This window comes from Neolamprologus multifasciatus, chromosome 2 (genome assembly GCF_963576455.1).
Source record: "Neolamprologus multifasciatus chromosome 2, fNeoMul1.2, whole genome shotgun sequence".
Lineage (NCBI taxonomy): Eukaryota > Metazoa > Chordata > Actinopteri > Cichliformes > Cichlidae > Neolamprologus > Neolamprologus multifasciatus.
Genome location: NC_140440.1, coordinates 31380295 through 31404062, shown reverse-complemented (window position 1 = coordinate 31404062; position 23768 = coordinate 31380295). Strand labels below are relative to the sequence as shown.

The window sequence follows — 23768 nt, the reverse complement described above, 5'->3', positions numbered from 1 at the left end:
AAGTACTGAATCTACTGTCTGAACACGTATGTAAAAGGAGTTTGATTTCTAAATGACTGTGCTTCATCATTATCATGTGTTGCGTTTAAATTGGAGGGTGGATTAATTGAATGCATTAGAACATAACAGAATGACACAAGGAGCTAAAAAATGCACACTGTAACTTGGTTTTTCCTCTTCACTCTGCAGGCTTTCCCTTGCATCTCAACTGGAATCTACGGTTAGTGCCTTCATGTGTGTGTCTCCTCTGTTCCTACACTTTGTGTTTGTGTGTCAGTTTTCTATCATTTATTTCACGTTTATTGATCACCAACAACACTTCCTCTTTGCTGTCTTCCTCCACTGTGCACGCTGTGTGCTCTCCATCACACGCTTGTCAGTCTGCCTGTTTGACCAGAGCGCCGAGCCTCCGGGTGCCGCTTGTCAAATGATCTCCCCCGACCCAGAGGTGGTTCTCAGATTAACGCCTTGGATTAAGAGTGGCAGATTAAGATAGATTAGGCCGGAGATTGTGTTATATTGACTGTAATCCTCTTCACGCTGGCAGGAGAGAGTTAAGGATAGTGCTTAAACACACCCCAGGGTGGCTTTGCTGTGAGGGCTAGTTGTTGACACCTCTCTGTCATTGCTGGAAAGAGGAAAAGGCTAAATTCCCAGTTGACTCCAGGTTGTCTTCCTCCCTGTTCTGCTTGTTTGTCACTGTCCCGCTGTTTCTTTCCTCTTGATTGTTTTGTAGGTCAGGGTGTTGAAGGAGTAACACAAATTATGTAACTTTAGGAGGTATAAGCAGCTTGTGTCGCTACAGACAGACGGCTGCAATTGAAAACAAATCTGCCATCTTTAAGCCATAGTTCCACACAGAAAACATACCAGCGTATGAGTTTCATTTTTAAAGAATGGTCTCATATTTTAGAGCTGTAACTTAATTCCTATTAAAGCATTAACTGCTCCTCGTCAGTGTTTTATACACTCTGTAATCTAACAAAATTGGGAAAAACAAATGTGCCTGGCAGGCAGTCACACTAGTAATTTGTTGTTTGTATTTTTTAGTAGTAACACAGATGATGTACACCTCTTCCCAGACTTTGTACCACTATTATAGCGGCCCTGCAAACCTCGCTGGTGTTTCAGTCAATAAGGCTGAGCAGACCTCATTACAGCAGACCGTGCAGACCTCTGCTGGGAAATAAGCGAAATAGTTTACTTACTTTACTAATAAGGACGGTAAATAATTTTTTGGAGGGACTATAATTGCATCCTTGATTATGTTCATTAGCAACATTTTTCTCCTCAGGTTGCCTCTTGCGTCAGATACAGATTACTAAAACACTCGAGTTAAGGTTGGAGGAAAGATGTTGGTTTTGATTAAATATTAAAAAGGGAAACGTGTTCCACGCTGTGCTTCACATCCAGTGCTGTGCAAGTTAAGATCTGAGATTAAATCGGTGCTCGCGCTCAGAGTTTTCGCACTAAATCTGTGGTACCGAAATAAACCACTTAATGTTTATTTTCCTGCATTTGAATTTTATAAATGAGCTGCTTTTTCAGTAGAGCACCCAATCTTTGAAACTCCCTAAACTGAATAAATCACTGAACTCTCCTACTGCTAAACCAGGCAGATTACTTTTACATGCAAAGAAAAACAAAAGTACCAATCAAAAGCTCAGACACACAGGCAGATATGTTTCTAATTATTTGTGCGTCACAGTATTAGAATATTTGATGTTTAATAAGATAACGTGATGCACAAATGCACAAAATTACACTCTTTTGATTGTTGTACAGAGTGAGCATGAAGCCAGTGTGATTAAAAAAATGTAAATTTCTTAAAATATGTTGAAAATTTATGAGAATATCAGTGATGTTTGCTTTGGAAGATCAATTGTTTAGTTGCTTTACAGGTGCGTCTGGGGTTTAGTTTTCTTCTCACTGGCTATTGATGTTTCATCACAATTGTTTATTTACTAGTAGAATAATCCAGGACCACAATACACATATGTGGTACAATTTCCTGGATCAGCATTAGAAAGAAAGCTCAACCTACTGTGTTGTAGGTCACTGACGAATTCAGCAGATGTTGTTTTGTTTTTAAAAAATGTAGAAATCAATTAAAAATGAAGAAATGCTCTTCAATGATTGAGTGTGCCTAAGCTTTTCACTGGTACTGCATGCAAATATAAACCAATCAGTAGAAATCAGGACAGACGTAATTCCGCTGTTTCCACAGGATCTTACACTTTTCATGACTGATCCTTTGTGGTTATTACCAAAAACTGCCCTGATCCTTTAAGTCAATTTGACATTTCAAGTTTGGTGCTTATTATGTTGACAGTGTGGCTTGTTTTTCAGACCCATATGGACACAAATTACATTAATTTGACACCCAGCAGCCACCGTGTGAATCCTGTGTTGCATCCTGTTTTGTCTGCATATCAGTCATAATTCTTTGTGCCATAGATCCAACAAGGTGCTGGAAACATTCCTCAGATGTTTTGGTCCATATTGACATGATCGTATCACGCAGTTAGTGCAGATTTGTTAGGTACACGTTAGGGCTGGGTATCGTCACTGATTTCTAGAATCGATTCAATTCCGATTCACAAGGTCCCGAATCGATTCGATCCACGATTCGATTTAATTCGATTCGATTCGATTTGATTCACTTCGATTTGAATCTGGGAAATTTTGACAGTCAGAAATATTATAATTCAGATCAGTACATTTACATATTTTTGTATCTATAAAAAGGAAGCTGACACACGCAAGACTTTATCAAAGGTGTGAGCATCACAGCAGATGCCTTTGTGTCAAAGTAGCTGAGGATAAAACACAGAAAAACATGAAGGTGATTTTTCTGGGATTTTATAAAAATATTCTGCAGTACATCAAAAACGAAAGAAAACCATTAATCAACACATGAAGTTACCTCTGAAGTTACAGCGGTTTTATTAGAGACACGGCTTAGCGTTTTGCATTTTGCATAATTTTAAAAAGTTTAAATTTGTTCAGTATTGAACGGCAGAAATTAGGCTTTCTTTTCGGAAGTATATAAAACGAAGAAAAAAAAAAAACATCGGCCGACAGCCTGTAAACAACGGTAGACTTGTGCTTAACAAGCAAGCGAATAATGAAGAAAACAGTACAAAGAGAGAGAGGGGGAGAGAGAGAGAGAGAGAGAGAGCTGTGCATCGTGGCGGAAGCAAAACAGCAAAAGTCAGAGTGAATACATGACGATGTTTTTGTGAAGCATAGTTTGGATCTTCTTTTGCTGCTGGTTCAGTCAGTATTGTTTGGAGAGAGATCAAACTAACAGCTTTAGAATCAGCGCAAAAAGGACTTAAACACAAAGCTCGACCCGCCAACGCTTCAAAATCAGCAAGCTGTCGGCTTTCAGCCCAGACCGTGAGAAAGGCGACATCTAACTGATTCTGATCCGCGGGTTGCTCTGTGTGTTTAAGTCTTTGTGCAGAATCCGTGTTCCTGCTCTGATTTACTGTCTTAGCTGTTTGGTGGTTGTTGAAACTGAGATTCTGGCACTTCGGGCAAAATAAATTTATATTAAAAAATCGATTCAGGATTTTAATGAATCGATTTTACGTTATCCAAGCCAGAATCGATTTTAATCGATAATGGTGCTAAATAGACTTTAAACAATTCCCTCGCTCACATTCCATGATGTCAGTCCCTCTGTTCAACTACATCCCAAAGGTGCTCTATTGGATTGAGATCGGAGAGCCCGTGCGAATTGTAGTGTGAGTTTGCTGTTCTTTGCTTGCAGGAGTTGTGGCATTTCCACCCAGAGAACTGCTGCTCACTTGATCTTTTCTCTTTTAGACAATCCTTTGAAAACTTTAGCGATGGTGGTGTGGGAAAATCTCAGTAGATCAGCAGTTTCTAATTCTAATGCTTGGTATTGAACTTCAGCAGGGTGTCTTCACCTATAAAGCTAAATGCATCGAGTCGCTGCATTTACATTGGCTGATTAGATATGTGCTGAACAGATGTACCTAATAAAGTGGCTTAGTTGGCTGAGCTTTTTTTTTCCTGTGCGAATTTGCACAGATTTGCTCAAAATCATCCTCTAATATTTAACAGCACTGCTGTAAGCTGCACATTTTCTCTGCCTCCTCCAGCACTAGCACTAGACTTGCTGACAACTTGTGGTGCTGTTTACATCATATGCAATGAATGCACTCAGTAGAAACTACTCAAAACAATCAGTGTGCTCAGTGAACAGCTCTGCTCACGCCATTGTATTTTTCAGTCTTTATTTCAGTATTTTATGCGTGGATGTGATATATACATTAAAAATAAAATTATAAGGGTTGAAATATTGAATTAAAGAGCGACGCAGGTCTCAATCGGTCCAAACAAACAGAAAAAGGAGTGAAAACACCTGTGCAGATGGAGTGAGGCCACTTGAATTAGATGCACATGTCAATCAGTAAAATGTTTTATATAGAAAACCATAGTGGGCATATATTAACATATTAAATTACATTTTCTTCAGTGCATTTGTTTCAGTGCTCTAACAAATTGTATGTTGCTAATTTGTACCGTCCGCGTATTCCCCTGTGCTAACACGCTGAACCATCTCCTAATGTATAATCACATAGTGTTTGTTTGGGTTGAACAGTTTGGCCAGATGATGAGTTTTCATTGCCTTTGTGCTGCTTTACCAGCGCTGGGTATAATTTTCCAGCAGTGAAAGGTCTCAGCTGCTCAATGAATATAGAAGAAGAAAAGCAGTCTTTCTCCATCTGTCTCCTCGTAACCAACAAGTGTGTTGTGTCTGCGTCTCGCTGGAATAACTGAGTCGGGATCAGACGACGTGAGAGGAGTCAGAACGGGGAGTGTTAGAATAGTGGAAAGAAGAACAGAAAGCACCGAAGACAACAGCACAACGCAAGCACACAGATCTCTCTCTGCACCTGTTCTGAAAACTGTGTGTATTTTTGATGTCGCTTGCGCGCATGTGTTTGTGTTTCTGCAGGATATCCATCTGAGCGGGCTGTGCACGAGGCGTTAAAAACTGTGAGGGACTACCTCGATGCACATCATGACAAGGTGGGTATGTGTTTGTGTTTGCGCCTGCATGATTGGCAATTTTTCCCCTACCCTTTCCTCCAGGTATTATTTCTCTCACAGCTGTTGTTTTTGTTTTCGGGCGATACGAGGAAAAGGGTGCATTGAGAAAACACACACAATCAGACACACAAAAAAATATTTTTGAACGCACACCCAAGTTCTGCCTCTCTCATGCTCATGGCCAAGTCTGCGTTTTAATTGGCTCCTTGCGGGACCAAACCCGACTAACACAAACACACAGGCACGCACACACTTTCTCTCTCAGGAGAAACGCCAAGCGGAGAAAAGACAAAATGATGGAATAGATGACTGGAGGGGAGGGACGGAGGAAGAGATTGGAAAAGGCGGAAACTTTCCAATCAGTCATTGACAAGCCCTAAACTCTCCTCCCTTTTTCCCCTCCTTTACTTCTCTGGTCTCCTCCCACTTCTCTTTTTCCATCTTTGAGCCTCGCTGTTACCGCCGTCCTGCACGGCCTCCCAGAGAGGGTGCTGATGATGTTATTGTTAGCTCTGACATCTCCAGAGTCTCTGTAGCAATACCGGTCGACTGATGCCATCAGCCGCTCTGTGCATAGCAAATGAACTCAAATCATTGCATTTCTCACCAGACTGGACAACAGACAGCGAGCCTCGAATGTCAATAAATAAGACCAGAAGGCCAAATCAACAAAATTATTTATATTCTGCCCACAACTACTTCCACTCTGCTTTTAAGGGAAAAAAAAATATTGAAGGTGACCACATAAATATAAAGAGAGAATGTTTACCAGAGGAAATTGGGTTTATTCATTAATTTTGCTCATTCATTTTACTTTTGTCGAGCTTGTTCTGGCTCTGAGCGCTTTAATGTTGAAATGAAATTGAAAACTGCAAACATAGTAAGGTGCAAAATGGACTCAAGACATGGGTCAGTATGCCTACATTCTGCATCAAATGTAATAAAAATCGAATCATTTATGTGCAGAAAACATACCAGTTATAAAATGTAACTGCTGTTGTTGTTGTTTTGTTTTTTGGGGGACCAGAGGGGTCTCGAATTAGACTCAGTCAATTAGAGAGTCTCATCAAATCCTTTTAGCAGCTCTTCTGGCTTTTTATTCATAATCACGAGCTTCTTCAGCAGATTGAGCTTTTTAGTTGCATCGAGCTGCAAAGCCCCGCCCTACTTAGCTACTCTTACAATTTAATTACACGTCTGCATTATGTCTATGAGTTAACTTGCGTCATAGCTGGAACCCCATTTTAACCCTACGCCGCAATCTTCTGCATAACCTGACGTGCACCTCGCTAGAAATGTAACCACGCATCGGGTTGGGATCAAAGGAGCTTCCGGTTACTGCACAAGTTAGGATGTAAATTTCCCACAGAAGTCTAAATTAAACGTTAGCAGCGGTGTGTGTGATACTGCAAAACCAAGTAAATATCACTGATATTTTTAAACTCTAAAGGCGGCTTATGTACAGGAGAGCAGTACAAGATGATTTATGAATTTAATGTACCAAAGTTGGAGAGAAATATATTAAAGTATCAGTCCTATCACATCATTAGGGATCCAATGTCAATGTTGACATCAATACAGTCGATCTGCTCCCCCCTAACTCTTGGGGTGTCGTCACACCTGTAATGGTTTTTAATCTGTTCAAATCAAATGATTCCCCCACACAGACCAAAACAACAACGTTCTGGTTAAAGTTGGTCTCATTATAAATCACTTCAAAGTGGTTCCTTTATACTGAGGACATGGTCCAACCCAACTACCAAGTGTACACTGCAAGCTTCAACACCTTCCTCTAGCTGGGTTTGCTTTGCATTCTGGGAATAAGCAGTCCCACAGATGTACTGTAGCAACTAGCCTCCTACATACAGTTATATGCCCAGGTAAATATAAATGCTAGGAGAAAACTCTTCACGTTATCTACTACTCCAGGACCCAGCACCTTCTCTCTGTGTTTATTTTTGATGCTCTCGCTGCTGATGCATCTTGCCAGTAAGCAGACTGAGCATTCTCACGCGGTTTGTAGTGACACGTTTTGGTCCTCCGTGTGGAAAGAAACCTAACCAAATGAAAAATCTAAAAGTTTACAAGCTCATCAACTGATCAGTATAGTTTTACATTCTCTTAAGTGTGCAATACTTTCATGGACTGTATATCAAAGAGGCCACTCATTGGTTTCTGGTCACCTCTGTACTATTTTTTGAACAACTTATCTTCTAACACTCTCTGAGTTGGTGAGCAAACTCCATCCAAAAACTTTACAGACAGACATATCTGCTAATTGGTGCTAAATAACAGACTAATAAAAGGAAACGGTAGAACTCACTAAAAGTAAAGCACAAATGTTTTGAAGAGACTGCACCGTGCTGGTCAAAAAGGGGAGCCTTGATGTACAAATTCGCTCTTGTTAACCACAGTTAGCCAATTTTTAAAATATTTTTTAAAGCAGATCAAACGCAGCTTGGTGTGTGAATAAACAATCATTTTCAGGATGAGGTTTGGCTAATGATCAGTGTGACTTTCAATCTTATCTGTTAAGCAGTATGAAATCCTAAAACTCTAAATTAATAATTTGACTAGTTCCACGATTGCATTATTTCTGGACAAGTTGCGCTATGACTGAAGTCTTCAGAAAATCTACTAAATAGACATTGTGGTGAGAATATTGTTTTAGTTGCTGTCGAGCCTGAAGTAAAGCTGAAAAGCACAGTATTATATATATTTTAAGATGCATCATTTGTTAAAGGATGTGCATTTTCACAAGAGCACAAAGACTAATGTAATTTCCACAACAGTTGACAGGTTTTCTGTTTGAGAGGGGAATATTTACAGGTTGTGTAACGTGTTGCCATTAACAACAGGCTGTTCTCATAGAGCCATTTACATTGACTTGCTGTTATTGTTAGCATTAGCATCTCTAGACTCTCTGCTGCAGTAGTGTGAGGATTAGTTCCCACTTCTACAGTTTTCAAGTGGAGCCACCTTCGTGTGGAGGTTAGAAATTTCAAACCTTAGCCTAGGGGAGCTAGTTACTTACCACACATTTCCATATCTTCCCTTTTAGCTTCCATGCAAATCCTGGTGAGTGATGGTAATTGTACAGCAAGCCGGGGCTGAAAAACATGGGCTGCAGGCTAGCATGCTGCTGAAATGTCTCTTTGAAAGCACTGAGACTTAAACTCCCACACCAGGCAGAAAGAGATGGAAGCAGCCCGGCTATAAATTGCACTGCCTCACCCAAAACAGAGAAATCAAAACCTTTGTAGAGACATTAGGGTGGTAATAATGTTTGTCAGAGTCAGAGCAGAGTAGAGGTTATATCCCTGGAAGCATCGTTTTACTGTAGCTACAGTAACTTTAATCATCGCAGGCTACATCCACAGTGTGTACTGTACTCTATGTCCAGATATACAAAGCATAATATAAATATTATAGACTGCAGAGCTGGGGTCTAAACAACATAGGAGCTCTGAGCATAAAGATTCTTTGTCATAAACTAGCTGCACACTCTCTGCCAATGTCTTAATATTGTTTGAAAGCTACTGTATTATGTTTATGGCTTTGTGTGCGTGTGTGTGTGTGTGTGTGTGTGTGTGTGTATGAGATGATCTCTCTAACCCCTTTATTTCTGCCTCTGTCTTTTTGTCTTTCTCTCTATCACACACATACCCACTCTTTCCCTCTCTTTGCACATTTTCAGCACTCTGTCCCCAGCACACAGAGTAATAAGCGCCTTGTCGTGGCATTATCATAATAGGGAGCTAATAGTGGAGTAATGGACTGATGCATTAGCGGCATTCTCCTGATATTGCCGCCGCACAGTGTCACACATTTTTACATTGTTCCCTGCTGCAACTGATGGATTCAGAGTTATTGCATATGCTTGAAATAAAGGTCATTTTGTGTGTGTGTGTGTGTGTGTGTGTGTGTGTGTGTGTGTGTGTCAGCTGGACAGAGTCATCATCTGCGTGTTCTTACCGAAGGATCAGAAGCTGTATGAGGAGAACCTGCCACTCTACTTTCCTGCTGGTGAGTTTCCTTTATATATATATACACACAAACACACACACACACACACACAGTGATGACAGTTCAGCTCAGCTCCATTTAGCTACACGCTCAAGTAGTGTGATAAATATGTTCACACATGCATGAGGCTATCAGACCGCAGTACCGTATATATAGAATACTTTTTACACTAGATAAACATAAACGTTACTCCTCACTAACATGGTTGCATGCGCGGCGTACTTAACCACCTTTATTCTTAAATTATATTTATATAACATTGTGGTTAATATTTACTTAACCACACATGCACATTGAGACACACTACAAGGGAGACACATTTTCTGCTTCTTAGCTATAATCAGTTTCTTTGACCGTAGCTGAGAAACTGCTGTGTTTGTTTATTTTTTTTAATGAATTTGTTCTTGGTGGCTTACGATACTATATTAGACATGAGCAGTCACAGTTTATTCATCCACCATGTGCAGCTACACGTATCAGCAACAACATTAAAACCAGTGACAGATGAAGTGAGGGATACATAATGCAATGTATTGGGAAACCATGGCTCCTGACATATATACAGGATCAGGATCACACATACAAAAAATAGCCATATATTAATGCAACTAAACAGCTTTTAACATTGATTGATTTTGAGAGGTATTCCAGGCTGATGTGTAAATGGCTCTGTGAGAGAACAAGTATTGGGAGGGAGCAGCATGTGTTCAGGGCCTGCAGAGAGAAGGAAAATCCATCCATCCATGAGCTTGTGTTAGTTTGTTCTTATATAGCATTTTAGCCCCAGAAAACCAAGATGGATGCAGTGAGATTGGTATAAAATAGCTATAAATGAGTCCTGAACTCTAGAAATGAGTTAACATTTTGCACTTTTCTCATGTCAAGTTTTTTTAGACTTCAGTCAGACAGCCCTAAAGATTTGTCAGCGACCCGTAGGAACCACAGGTCACTAGGGAAAAATGTATATTCCATGAGTGGTTGATGCTTGTCAAAACACTGACTTGGTGGCAGTGAAATGTAAAGGAACTGCAATACAAATGCTTTGGTTCTGTACTTAAGTAGAATTTTCAGGTATCTGTATTTTACTTGAGTATTTATTTTCCTGACAGCTTGTCTTTGTCTCGCTGGAAAAAACAACTAAACCCTTTGTTTGTATGACACGCCATATTGAAATTATATTTTTTAAAGAAAAGCGTTTTTTTAATTGCAAAAATGTATAAATAAACTCAAAGTACAGTCAAAGGCTAAAGTCAAATAAAAATAAGATATATGTGCGAGCTTAAGGCATAAATAATGTACCTTTGTCTTTTTGGAAGACTTTCTGATGTTAATTGGAGGCAAGTTTTTGTTCTGCTGAAAACAGACATTATGACTGTTTAGACATTAATTAATATTAATGATGATTCAGTGTCCAGTCTAACAGCCCTCGGGGTCAGTGGCTCAGCGTTTTTTATAAACAGCGTTTTTCTGTTTATAAATATTAATGCAGTTTAACTAATAAAACATTTGATATTATGTCACTCAGGGGTTTTGCTGAGTGGACATCAGCGGGTGGGAGGAAGTGTGTGTGTATCTGACATCATAACAATCAGATTCAGTGTTGAACCATCAGGTTTCAGTCGGTGCAGCTTTAACTTTTGGTTTGTGTCACACTTTTTTTTTATAATTTCACTACCACTCAGCGAGCAGTTGGCGAGGGTTTGCAGACAAGTGGAGATCTTCCATGCAAACTATTGCCGATGCACACCCGCCAGTAACCACAGCAATCAAAAAGAGGCATTTAGCATAGCTCTTTGCAGCTATTTTCACCTGGTGACAGCCGGCAACCTACAGCAACCACTAACCGCTTGGGATTACACACTGTGTCCTAGCAACATGTGTTTTCCAGGTCATCAGTAACCACTGCCTAGGCCTGCATGAATGGAATCTTAGATGCATAGCATAAAGTCTGTGGCCAACACTCGCTTTGGACATTTTTATGATTTGTTCGTTTGTTTCAAAATTCATAAACAGGTGCGTAAGAGTGTTTAAAGAGGTCAATTATAACTTCTTGTACTCTGTCTTATTCACCATTATTTTATTAAATCACAATGTTTTGGTCCATCTGACCTTCATTAGATAGAAATTATGGCAATCATTTGTTCAATAACAAAAAAATAAATGCCCCACTTGCAAATTTTAAGCTTTACGTGTGCTAGAGAAAGCGGGTGGTTAATAAGTGGCTAAATAAGAATAAGTTGTTGAACACATTCAGCATCATCACATTAACCATTTCCCCCATAAAGACAACATTTGACGACCTCCCTGGTACCCTAATTATATATGGGTACCAGGTAACCGTGTCTGTATTATATATCAATACAGACACGGTTTGACCATTAGAATAGTTTCTGGGTTTTTCTGAGGGTACCACCCTCACCAACCTGCAAACCCAGGCATTTTCTTCTAGAAGCAGAAATATGACAGAAAGCACTCAAGTCAGAAAAAACATTTAAAAGGTCACTCCTAGTGGACTTTCAAACACAGGAACTTGATTTTGGTCACGCAGTCTTCATTTATAGCCTAACATTATTGCGGTGAGCTACTTTCTTTTGCATTTAAGTTTCAAAAATCACAAAAAAGGGTGTCAGTTTGTAGAGATTTGCTGAACCAAACATGGTGGCATTAAAGCTTTCCCACAGAGCCTTTTTTTCTGATACTCATAAAAAAGAAAAGCCTATTGATAACTCCCACTGGCATTTTGTCAAGGCAACCAAGATGATGCCCACTTTCAGTTTTTGCCCTTTAAAAAGCATAGTCAGTGTGGCACTTTATGAAAAGGTTGTTTAGAAAACGCAGGTTGTACTTTCATTTCTGATCACACGAGTTACCTGAAATATGAATGAACGTTACACACAGTGTTGGGAAGGTTACTTTTAAAATGTATTCCATTACAGAATACAGAATACATGCCCCAAAATGTATTCTGTAACGTATTCCGTTACGTTACTCGATGAGAGTAACGTATTCTGAATACTTTGAATTACTTAATATATTATCATGCTGTTTACAACTACATGAATGTACTATTGCTGTGATTTATTACTGTTACTGAAGGTCCGCGGCTCCGAACCGTAGTAAAGGGACCTCTGGCTAATACGTCGGGTTCATGTTGGGTTCATGTCGGTCTCGTAGCCGAAAACTAGCTTTGCTTTGTTGTCTGGGTCAACCTTGCTTGCGAGAGACAGAGAGAGGCGTTGAAAGGCTGCTCCAACAGAACTTATTGTTTTTGGAGGAAAACACGAACACGGTGTACAGTCGAGTCTTAATAGCTTACTTACAACTGGGCTCGTCAGGCTCTCTTCCTGTCTGCAGTGGTTATTATTATATTTACATGCTTCCAGCTCCCGTTTTTGCTCGATGACAGCTCGTACTTTTCCTTTTTCTCCCTCCCTCGCTCACAGACACATAACGGGTATGGCAGTCCATTCTCCCTGCAGCACGGACTACACTGCCTATGATGCTACATTCTTTAGAGCTATACCGGTAGCATTCTGCCTATTAGCTTAGAACAACAACAACAAAAAGGCCTCTCTCACCCAGGAAACACGCAGAGAGAGCGTCACCCTGTAACCATGGCAACCGTAACACTGCCACCTGGAACAACAGAACGTAGCTGTCAAACAAAACCCAAACAGGCCTGACCCGCCACAATATGAAACAGGGAAGTACCGCCGTGTAATCCATTTATTTCAACAAAGTAACTGTATTCTAAATACCACCTTTTTAAACGGTAACTGTAACGGAATACAGTTACTCATATTTTGTATTTTAAATACGTAACGGCGGTACATGTATTCCGTTACTCCCCAACACTGGTTACACACAATCTCTACGCTCATGAGCTGTCTTATTATAAAAGTTCTCACTGTTGAGCTTCCTTTTAACAGGAAGGACCTTGAGAGTAATGACAGTCTGTGTGTGTGAGTGTGTGTGTGTGTGTGTCCTGCAGCTTCTTTGTTTTGTATTTGATACAAACATGTCTTTTCATTCTCTATCCTGCCTTCATTTCTTCGTCCACCGCTTCAGCCTGACCTGTGGCAGCGACCCGTTGTTCAGGTAACCATCGTGGTGTTGTGCGTCAACATGTGTGGTTTCTTCTATCGACAGAATTAACTGCATTCAGTCTGTTTGTCGACACGCAGTCTTAACCCCAGTGCAAAATGTAAATTGTGTGTCACGGCGGGGGAAACTCTGACATTTCCTTCAACCGGCACTCGTCCCCTTTTGCAAATAAATTGCTCATATTTAGACCTCAGTTAAATGAAAATGGCATTCTGTGCATTCCTGAGTACAACGGCTGGCCTCAAGCTAGTTAGTGTTCGAAATGATGCGAGGAAAAAATAAATGGGCTTTGTTTTTTTTTTGTTTTTTTTTCCTGCAGTGGTGAAAAGGGTCTGATTTAAATGAAAAATAACAACCACTTTTTAAGCCTCCAAGGTGCCTTCTTGAGTCATGCCTCACCTGCTTTCCAAAACAGACTAAAAGGAAAGTGTTGTGCCATCGCTCCAGATTGATCTATTTGGTTAAACGAAGTTTTGTAAATAAGTAAAATGTATTTAATGTTATGTTGGCTTTAGCTGTGACATGATGACTTTACCCATTTGTTTTGATTACACTTGTGATTTATGGTGTTATATTGCCAAGCAGTCTGGCTCCTAAGCATGATCAGTCATTCACTCAATTATTCAAATTAAGCATCGGTATTACAACTGCAGCCTTAACCCCTAATGTCTTGCTTTACCGCTGCTATAAATCAAACTCACCTCTTGCCTTCGGAACATTTTGAGAGAGAGGTCTTAACAGTCGTATGCTTTCTGGTTTTGTAATTTTTAATGGGTGTTATGTGGCTTGGGACGCAGGTGCTACCAAAGCTGCTGAAAAGAAATCCAACAAATTATCAACCGCGGGTCTTTTGTACGAGTGAAGCCGTGCTTTTGGGTTTGACAGAATTTAAATTTAAATGAGAGCTTCAGATGGAGCCGGGTCACTCTAACGCTCATAATAGACATGCATGGCAGAAATATTAGTGAAATTAACTGAAATCAGGCAAACTTAATCACCACAGAAAAAAGTGAACCAGAGCAGGATTCCAGTGTTTAATTTTAAATGAAAACGAGACCATGAAATTGTCTCAGCGCAGGAACGTCAAAGCAGAGAAATGCTGCTGGCGCTGGAATATATCACCCTTTGTAACATTAATATGCATTCTGCAGTTCAACAGTTCAAGGAAACATACAGCATGCATGTCATTTAACATTGTTTTCTCACCTTTGGGTGCTTTTAGACGTGTTAGCAGCAGCAGAGTTCTACATAAAGAAACAAATGTAGACACAGAGAGAGTTTTTCTGCTTTTTACAAACATGGCCTGACAGCCAAGGCGTTAAAGAGGAGTGGGAGAGAGAAGAGAAGAAGCCTGCTTAACCTAAGAGCCGAATCCAATCAACACTGCATCTCTTATATGAACTCACACACTGGGTCAAGAGTCTTAATCTTTTTTAAAATCTTTTTTTGTGAACAGATTTGACCACTAGCCCCCCGAATCTGAAAGGATTTTTCATTTATTACAGTTCAAGGAGGATCAATTGCTTAAAATAATGAGATCTCAAAATGTGATGAACTGCTTTTTATAAGCATTCACTGGCCACTTCATTAGGTACCCCTTCATTGAACCCCTGCTTTCGTTCTTGGGAGCATAGCGTGAACAAGGTGTTGGAAACACTGCTCAGACGTGACGTCACGCAGTTGTTGCAGATTTCTTAGATGCACATTGATGACACGTATCTCCTTTTCCATAACATCCTAATGGTGCTGTATTGGATTGATATCTGGTGGCTGTGGAGGCCATTTGAGTACAGTCATTGCTATGTTAAAGAAGCCTGTTGGAGGTGATTTCAGCTTTATGACATGACACGTCCTGCTGCAAGTAGCCATCAGAAGATGAACTCAAAGTGCTTTCTGCTGCTAAGTCTCATTCACCTTCAAATATTCATACAACAATTTTATCTGAGCCTAAGCTCTTTCTATTGTTAACACATGTTCACACTCCAGTTGATGCACTGGAAGCAACTCTGGGCTTCGTATCCTGCCAAGGATACTGTAGCATTTTGACTGCAGGAGTCAGGGATCAGGGAGCAATGCTTGGGCAGACTGTGATATTTGAATGGCACTCATTCTATACTAAGGGGCCCAGCACACCTTTACACCACCAACAACAACCTGGAAGCCAGGATGGATACACAAATTAATGTTGTTTTTGAGCCTACCATGTAAATTTTACAGAAGAAATCAAGAATCATCAAGCATGACAAATTTCGGTGAGCTCATGTGAATTGTAGCATCGGTTTCCTGTTCCTATTTGACAGGAGTGGCACCCGGTGTGGTCTTCTGCTGCTGTAGCGCATCCATTATGGGTTCAGAGATGCTCTTCCGCATGCCTTGGTTGTAACAAGTGGTTATTATTCTCCTCTGACATCTGGTATTAACAAGACATTTTCTGCCAGAGAACTGCTGCTCACTGGATATTATCTTAATTTCAAACCCCTCTCTTTGAACACTAGAGATGGTTGTGTGGGAAAATCCCAGAAGATCAGCAGTTTCTAAAATACTCAGACCAACCCCAAAACCCTGCTACGCTCACTGACTTGAATCACCTTTCTTCCTCATTCTAATGCTCAGTTTGACCTTAGCAGGGTCTCTACATGCCCAACTGCACTGAGTTGCTGCCATATGATCAGCTAACTATCTATTTATGTCAACACTCAGTTAAACAGGTATACCTAATAAAGTGTCCGGGGAATGTAGATACAAAATATACAAAAAACAATGTAATTGCAGATAAAAGGGGAAGCAGAAGGAGAAGTGGATACTTCCTGCTAAAACACAATTTAATGCGCAGGTGTGAGTTTATTTTGAGACAATCCCACATACGCCCTTACGCTGACTAATACCCAGTAGAGCATCATCGGTGTATTTATCTACTGCTGAAAATGGTAACCAATAAACAAACTATTTATTCTTGTTCGAGTAACGTTTGCTAAAAAGCTGTTATACATTGCCTTTAAAAGTAAAACCACAAGACTAGATAACAGGCAGTGAACGGTAGTCAGAGTACTGAGCAAAAAGCACCGACCTTGCGCCTCAGCTACCTATACTATGTAGAAAAATAAGCTACAAGGTAAAATCACAGCAGCCCTTTATTTCTGTTTGGCCGGAAGGAAAATGTATTTTTATGTCTAAATCCAGGTTGTCATCAGTTTGTGGATATGTTTAGAGAGACGTTTAGTCATCAGCCACAACAAATCAAGGCAGAAACTCCAGTTCACTTCAGGCCAGTTCCAAAAATGAGTCAGTTCTCATCGACTCCTGTTTAAAAAAATAAATAAATAAAAAATGTTCTGCCTAAAAATGGAGCAAAAAGATTTTTGGTCATTGTAGCTTTGAGAAACAAGTAGGTGGCAACAAAAGTGGCTGAAGGCACTGTCTTATAGCGATCACTTTTAAACCAATTGTTTTATTTTGGAGCATTTTAATGCAGTTATCTGACAAATAATTTAGCCTGCCCAAGTATTTTATTTCAAAGCTAGCACTTTTTTAGCATGTATCTCTTTGTTTGGATGCACCATTCTGATGAAGTTCGCTACCATCAGCTTGTGGCTCAAATATAAAACATGACAGCAGCAGAAACTCAGAGTTTTAAAAGAAAACTGCACAAAGTAGTGGGGAATATTTTTATTTGCAGTCTATGCACCAGCTATTTTCTCCCTGGGTAGCTAAATATTCTGCTAAAGTACCAGAGGAAAGAACAAAAATGGATAAAGACTGAATATGCGATTCATATTTTCCAGTTTTTTTTCTGCAAATTGACATCTGCCCACCTACATTTTCACTTTGATGACCTTGTGAGGTCAAATTATATCACTGTGCCGGTTACAGCTTGTTTCTCTACCCACAACTGGCCAACAAATATGTAGTTATTGCTTTACAGGCTGAGTGTTAAAGAATGATCAGTGCGTACAGCTCAGAGCATTAGAGGCTGTTTTTTCCTCCTATTTCTTGTAGCAGTAGCTTCCACTCAGCAAGCTAAAGTCTCAAACTGCGGCACAGCCGGTCAGATGCCTGAACCATGAAATCAGCACTTTCACATCTTCACCCCGGGTCAGCTGACCGAAGAGGTTATTTTCCCCCCAAAAAATCCAGGTGTGCCCCTTTAAAAAAAAAAGAAAAAAAGTCTGAGCGAGCTGCTGGCGTCTTTCTCCTCTAATGGATGTGCAGCAGATTTGGTAGCAGCAGTGAGCGAGCAGTAGTGGTGCTTGGCTGTTAGATGGACCGGAACTGTCTGTCTGTGTGACAGAGCTGCTGCAGGCAGGCCTCCAAGTCTCCAGTATAAACCTTATGTGTCTCCAACACCTGGCACTACCTACGCTGGCTGTCTGTCTGATGTGTATGATTGTGTGTTTGCATGTTTTGAGTGCGTCCTTAGCCATGTTGGGCTGAGAGTGACTAATCCTCGCTAACAGATCCCTCTGAAGCAACCAGACGCTCCAGAAGCCAAAATGCTTTTAACCGCTGCATGACCAAGGTAAAATGTTCCCCCCACCGTGTTTCACATGTTTCCATTTCCTCTCTCCCTCTGTCTGCTCCCACAGAGGCCACAGTCAAGAGCAAACTCTGAGAGAGTGGATTTGTCAGATTTGGTTGCCGTGGATACACACCGCTACACTCACATCCAGATTCTTTCTCCTCCTCCTCCTCCTCCTGTTTGCCATTGATGCAGATCAAGACCATCTTCATCAGGAAGATAAGTTGCAAATGGGTGATTGCCTTTTTGAAGTGCTACGGTTCTCCTGCAGATGTTGTCGGAGGAGGTGGTTTTCTTTTTCTTCACTTCTTCCCACTAATGGCTGAGGTTAGGAGCGGTGTTATGATAACTGTGTGAAATGAGGCAGATAATTCTTATGAAAAATGGACTGTGCGTACTCGTAAGCTTCACTATACCTGTGATCAGCGGCAGCTTCACATCAGGCTTACGTCCCCCACCCCCCACTCCTGATTTCTCTCTTCCCTGTACTACAGCATTTGAATATTAGAATATCAGCATGTGTGCATGATTGTGACACACATGACAAAAGCTTATTAAAATGAATCTGAGCTTTGTGTGAGCGCAGTGATTATTTCTCTGGCTATGAAAGAGTCGATGAGTCGGGGCGCCGTTCGAGAACACTTCACACGAGTATTTCCTTCTCCACTCTCTGGCATTTCTTTGTGAAAGAGATCGAATAAACTGGAAGATGAAGTCAAACCTTTCTGGAGGAAGTGTGTGCTGCTACAGCCATTTGGTATGTCCTGCCGAGAGAGCGCAGAGTGGGAGACTTTATAAATACACTCTATTTTCAACGTGTGCGATTTTTTTTTTAAAGGCAAGAGTTCAGACACCCTTTAAAAGATTATATTTTTATAGTCTAGCCCAGCGGTCCCCAACCTTTTTTGCGCCACAGACCGGTTTATGCCCAACATTATTTTCATGGACCGGCCTTTAAGGTGTCGCGGATAAATACAACAAAATAAAACTAGTACTGGTACCAAAAAAAAGAAGATTTATTCATAACACACGTGAAAAGACCCAGGAAAACCGAGTTAACGATAAAAACGATAACAAAATAACGCTGAAAACCGATAAAAACCCTGAAAACCAACATTTCACACCTGAGCCTCAACTCTCGCGGCCCGGTACCAAACGACTCACGGACCGGTACCGGTCCGAGGCCCGGGGGTTGGGGACCGCTGGTCTAGCCTACTATACTCATATACTCTAGTAAGCAAGCTCACAATTGATACTTTTTCCTCTTTACATCGGCTCCCAGTTGATTTTAGAATTCATTTTAAAATTCTCAACACTTCTATACAAAGACTGGACAGGCTCCAGGCTACTTATCTCAGCTTCTTGTTAAACACACTGCTGCTCGCTGTCTTCGCTCCCAAAAAATCTATTAGTTGTCCGTCTTTCCCTCCAGTTGAATACCAGTTGAATACTGGAAGGAAAGACGGAGCTTTTCAGCCTGCAGCACCAGACTCTTTAGAGTCTTTAAAAAAAAACAGTTTAAAAACTGTTCTGTTTAATCTTCTACTGAAATTCTTTTGTGTTTTTTAAATGTATTTTTATTCTATTTTAACATTTAGTTCCTTAGAATTATCTAATATCTCATCCCTAACTAGGAGTTTTGATTATGAATATTCAACACACAGCAAGTTCCTTTTCTGAGGACGTGTTTGACACTTTTTTGAGCCTCTTATTGAGCTCGCTACAGTCTCTGTAAAAGATGAAACCAAAATTCCCATCAATACGTGATTGGATGAATCTGTTCCACAAGTTATCTCCAACCTGAAGAGTGGGACCCACTGTGCAATCTTAACTCATATTTTAACAACAACAACAACAATCTTTATTTATAGAGCACATTTAAAAACCAGCGGTATACCAAAGTGCTTAACATAAGAGACAGAGAAGTAACACGAGTATTATAAGGCCATATTTTAAACACAGAACATATCTACATATCAAACGTTAGTCTGTTTAAGTTACATGAAGGCAGAAGCTGATACATTTTAAATCATGGGTAATTTTTTTCTGATAATAATAAAGACTGTAGCAAATGTAGGAAAAATCATGAACGTCAGTGACTCGTGTTTAATTGAAATAGCTTCACTGAATTAATCTTGCAGAATGTCAAACGGTGCTAATATTTAATTATCACGGAGCCCTTTTTCTCATGAATGACTAACCAGAACAAATTTGACAAAAATATTTCACTTGGTAATAGGGATGGGTACCGGTATCCGGTGCCATCTGACATAAGCGGTAGTAACCAGACCGAAAAGCAGCGCACATTTCGGTGCTTTTTTTTCCTGAGCTGTGATACACTTTCGATTCTAGCCAATCATTTTACGTTTCCGAGGATAGTAGGCGGGTCCAGGTACGTACGTTCTTTTAGAGCAGAGCTACAGATGAAAAATGCCCAAGGCGAAGCGGTCAAAAGTCTGGCTGTACTTCACAGCAAAATATGCAAACTCAGCAGCCTGCAACAAGTGCTTTAAGGTGATACTGTGATACTGTGCAAAGGAGGTAACACCTGAAATCCGATGAAACACCTGGCGACGCATAGCGTTTTTTTTAAAAGCCGAAAAATGCGCCGTATTTGATAGCTTGCTGCGAGACCTCACACAGAGCACATCTACAGCGGGTGTGGTGCCTGTTATCGGACCCAGAGTTAGCAACATCCCCCAAAAAGCTGAAGAGGAGAGTCCTGGCCCCTAGCCCTGCCAGTGTAGCAGAAATGAGGACGGATGATGATGCAGCAGCAGCCGTTCTTCTCTGCGTGAGTAGCTTAATGTTGTTCATGTGTAATTTACGTTGAGTAGGCTAAGTTATTAAATTAATGCATGTAAGATGAACTAGCAAACACCATCGTAGTTACATGCAGCTGTCTTCTTGTTTGATAGCAGATGCTCCCTTCACCCTGGCCAAAAAGGCTAAAATGACCAAAGAAAAAGTGTAAAACAGTTAAACATGAGAGGTTTTTGGACAAAGTTTGTGTTTTTTCCATTGTTTAAGCACTGCTTCCAGCCAAGAGTGATACCATAAATCCCCTATAGCTGCAGAAAAGGCTAAGATTGTTATCTTTTTACAAAAAAACAGCTGAACATGAGAGGTTTTTGGACCAATTTTGTGTTCTCCATTCTTTAAGCACCGGTTTGAGCACCGTTTAAGCACCGGCACCGTTTCAAAAGTACCGGTTTGGCACTGGTATCGAATAAAACCTAAACGATACCCATCCCTACTTGGTAATCATACAGTACTGTGCAAAAGTCTTGAGTCATCCTTTATTCCTTTATGTGTAGCTAAAAAAATGGAAACTAGGTGCTGAAACATATGCAAACGGGGATGGAAATACAGTAAAAAACAGTCTGCACAAGTCTATCGAGCTTGAAAGCTAATAATTGTTCTCAGTTCTCAGGACCAGGCTTCTTGAAAGACATTCAAAGCTCTTCTCCAGATGTTGGCCTCATCTTTTTCTTCAAAATGATCCCGCATTGCTTCAGTAACTTTGAGGCTCAGACTCCAGGGAAGCCAATCCATGACTGATAGTGTACCACTGTAAAAGCCGGAGTCGACTACAAATCAGTGAAGCCGATCGAGAAATGCCTTAAACCTGCATTCTTGCTAAGCAGAGCCACCAGAGTACGACTCCACTGGCGGAAAACAGAAGTCTGATTAAGTTGAAGCCTGTGACAAATACTCTCATTTTCACTTAATTTATGACCTCAGATGATGTTTTCCCAATAAGTGCTTTTAGTTAGAAGTTTCTGCAAGTTCAGTTTAATATAGCAAGATATTTACTTTACACGTTGTATATACACATATATATGTCATGTTTAAGGCCATTATACAGAAAGTATGTTGCAAAAAAATATCGAGACAAAATTCAGAATTTTCCGGATCCGTACTTGCCATGTCAAGTGTACTCTACATAAACTCTATATAAACTGAACATGTTGTGCTTTTTTTGAATATTCATTTTCTCAAGAAAAAATCCACTGTGTGATCGAGATGAAGCAACGATGAGCTCGTCCTGATGTTTCTAAACAAGAAAAGGAAGAAATGAAGATTCTGGTTTCATCTGATTCTCACAACAAGGCGGCGGCAGCAGGGAGAATTTCATGGTTTGATCCAGGAGTTGAATCACCGTATCACAACTGCTTTCAATGATTTCACAGAGCCGACTGACCCAAAGTAACATGCAGTACTATTATTTGACTCTTTCCTTATCATTCTATATTCAGTACTGGTGCTCTTTTGAGCATCGAGTTCATTTGTTGCCAAATACAGTGGTCTGATTGGTCTCCACCTCGTGACTGACATGTCACTATGTACAAATGTGTGATGCCCCTCAGTTTCCCGGTCAGACTCACGTGTTGTTCATGAAATCTCGCTCCAAAATCCCTGGTAAAACTGGTAACAGCCACAATGCTCGGGATCAAACTGAGGTTGGTAAGCAGTGAAGATAAACTGGACGCTACACAAAGAGATGAAACTAATGAAACAGCAAAATAAAGCAGTGTTGCAAAAGTATACAATAATTATCTGAAGGTTCATCATAATAATAATAATAATAATACATTTTATTTAAAAATAGCACCTTTCAAAGCACCCAAGGACACTGTACAACAGATAAAAACACAAAAACTGAAAATATACACAATAATAAAAATAACAGATAAAAGTTAAGAGCATACAGAGGTTTAAACATAAGAAATTTTAAACAGATGAGTTTTGAGGGTGGACTTAAAAAGAGAGAATGAAGTAATGTTTTGACCAATGTTTGACCATAAGTGACCACTTTCTCATTTTCACATTGTTTTTACGCTGTAACATTTGATAATTGCTGCTGTGAAACTGCAGATAATTTAAGGTCCTTTTGCTAAAAATGTTTTTTTAGTTTGAGTCTTGTGTTCGGTTGTTATTATTATGACTAAAACATAATTTTTCCACCTTATATCTTCCCTGTTTTGTATAGCTACAGCACCTGCTCATTTTTTTTTTTACCAACAACCATCCATTATTCCCCCCCCCCCCCCTCCTTTCTCACTGTATGCTGTCCAACCTCCCTCCACCCCGTCTGCCTGTCAGAACCCACCATATGCGTCTTTCTGCAAACGCCATCATGCTTCTCCCTGCAGCGCATCTGTATGAATTGTAGCGGGATGCGGCCGTCACGTGTCGGCACAACACAGGCGGTGATTTGTGTGAAGCAAAACGAGCGTTTAGCAGGCCACCGTCCCACCCCACAACTTTCATCAGCCAACAACCATCTTTATTGATTTCAAACAATCTGCCGTGATGGCGCAGACGCGCAGGGGGGGAGAGGAGAGCGGGGAAGGAAATAAACTACAAAGAATATCAACAGGAAATTGGGAGAAGACCACCCTTTTTTCTATAAAATCCTCATCTGTCACATAGGGGACTGGTTTTTTGTTTTGGGGTTTTTTTTCTCGTCTCCTGTGCTCTTTGATTCCCTCCCTGTATGGGCCTCGGTTTCTCCTTCCTCCTTCATCCTCCTCCTCATGTCTCTTCCTCGCTGCTTTACTCTACAGGATGGTGGGGAAAAAATAAACAGATGGAAGAGGGAGGGATAAAGAGACAGAAAGAGGAAGGATGCAAGGGTTCAAACTGAGAGAGGGGGAGGAAAGAAGGTGGGGATGAAGGGATGAGAGGATGCAGAGCCGGCGGGGGGAATGGAGCGGATGGAGGGAAGAGGAGGGGACGGAGAGCCTGATGAACTCATCTAAAGGCGCTCTGGGTTTTTTAATAAGCAGCAGACTGTGAAGCTACTCTCCAACCAGTCACTCTGAATAATGAGAGAGAGAGAGACACGCGCGCACACACATGCAGGATGAGAGGACGAAAAGACAACCAGACTCATTATCTTGCGACCAATTTTCATCACTGTCCCGTCAGTAATCTCTCTCACGGACTCGAACAGTCCTCGGCTCTGTGTGAGATGACAGATGAAGACCAATTACGCTAACTGTTTCGTTAACTTGAAGGCTGATTCCCT

At 40.6% G+C, this 23768-nt stretch overlaps 1 protein-coding gene across 3 annotated transcripts in view; it reads left to right on the top strand.

The window, feature by feature from the left end:
• The window catches only part of macrod1 (mono-ADP ribosylhydrolase 1), a 150372-nt gene extending 132063 nt beyond the window's left edge, over nt 1-18309 (top strand). For 2 of the 3 annotated variants that reach the window (XM_085172504.1, XM_085172486.1), the window contains 4 exons: nt 190-220; nt 4994-5067; nt 9033-9114; nt 17802-18309. In XM_085172504.1, the coding sequence (XP_085028630.1) occupies nt 190-220; nt 4994-5067; nt 9033-9114; nt 17802-17827 (213 nt within the window). In that variant the 3' untranslated portion in view covers nt 17828-18309. Of the gene's footprint in view, nt 1-189; nt 221-4993; nt 5068-9032; nt 9115-13182; nt 13213-17801 lie in introns of all 3 variants that reach the window. The other variant, XM_085172496.1, reaches the window with a different exon arrangement.
• Nucleotides 18310-23768: the final 5459 nt, after the last annotated feature.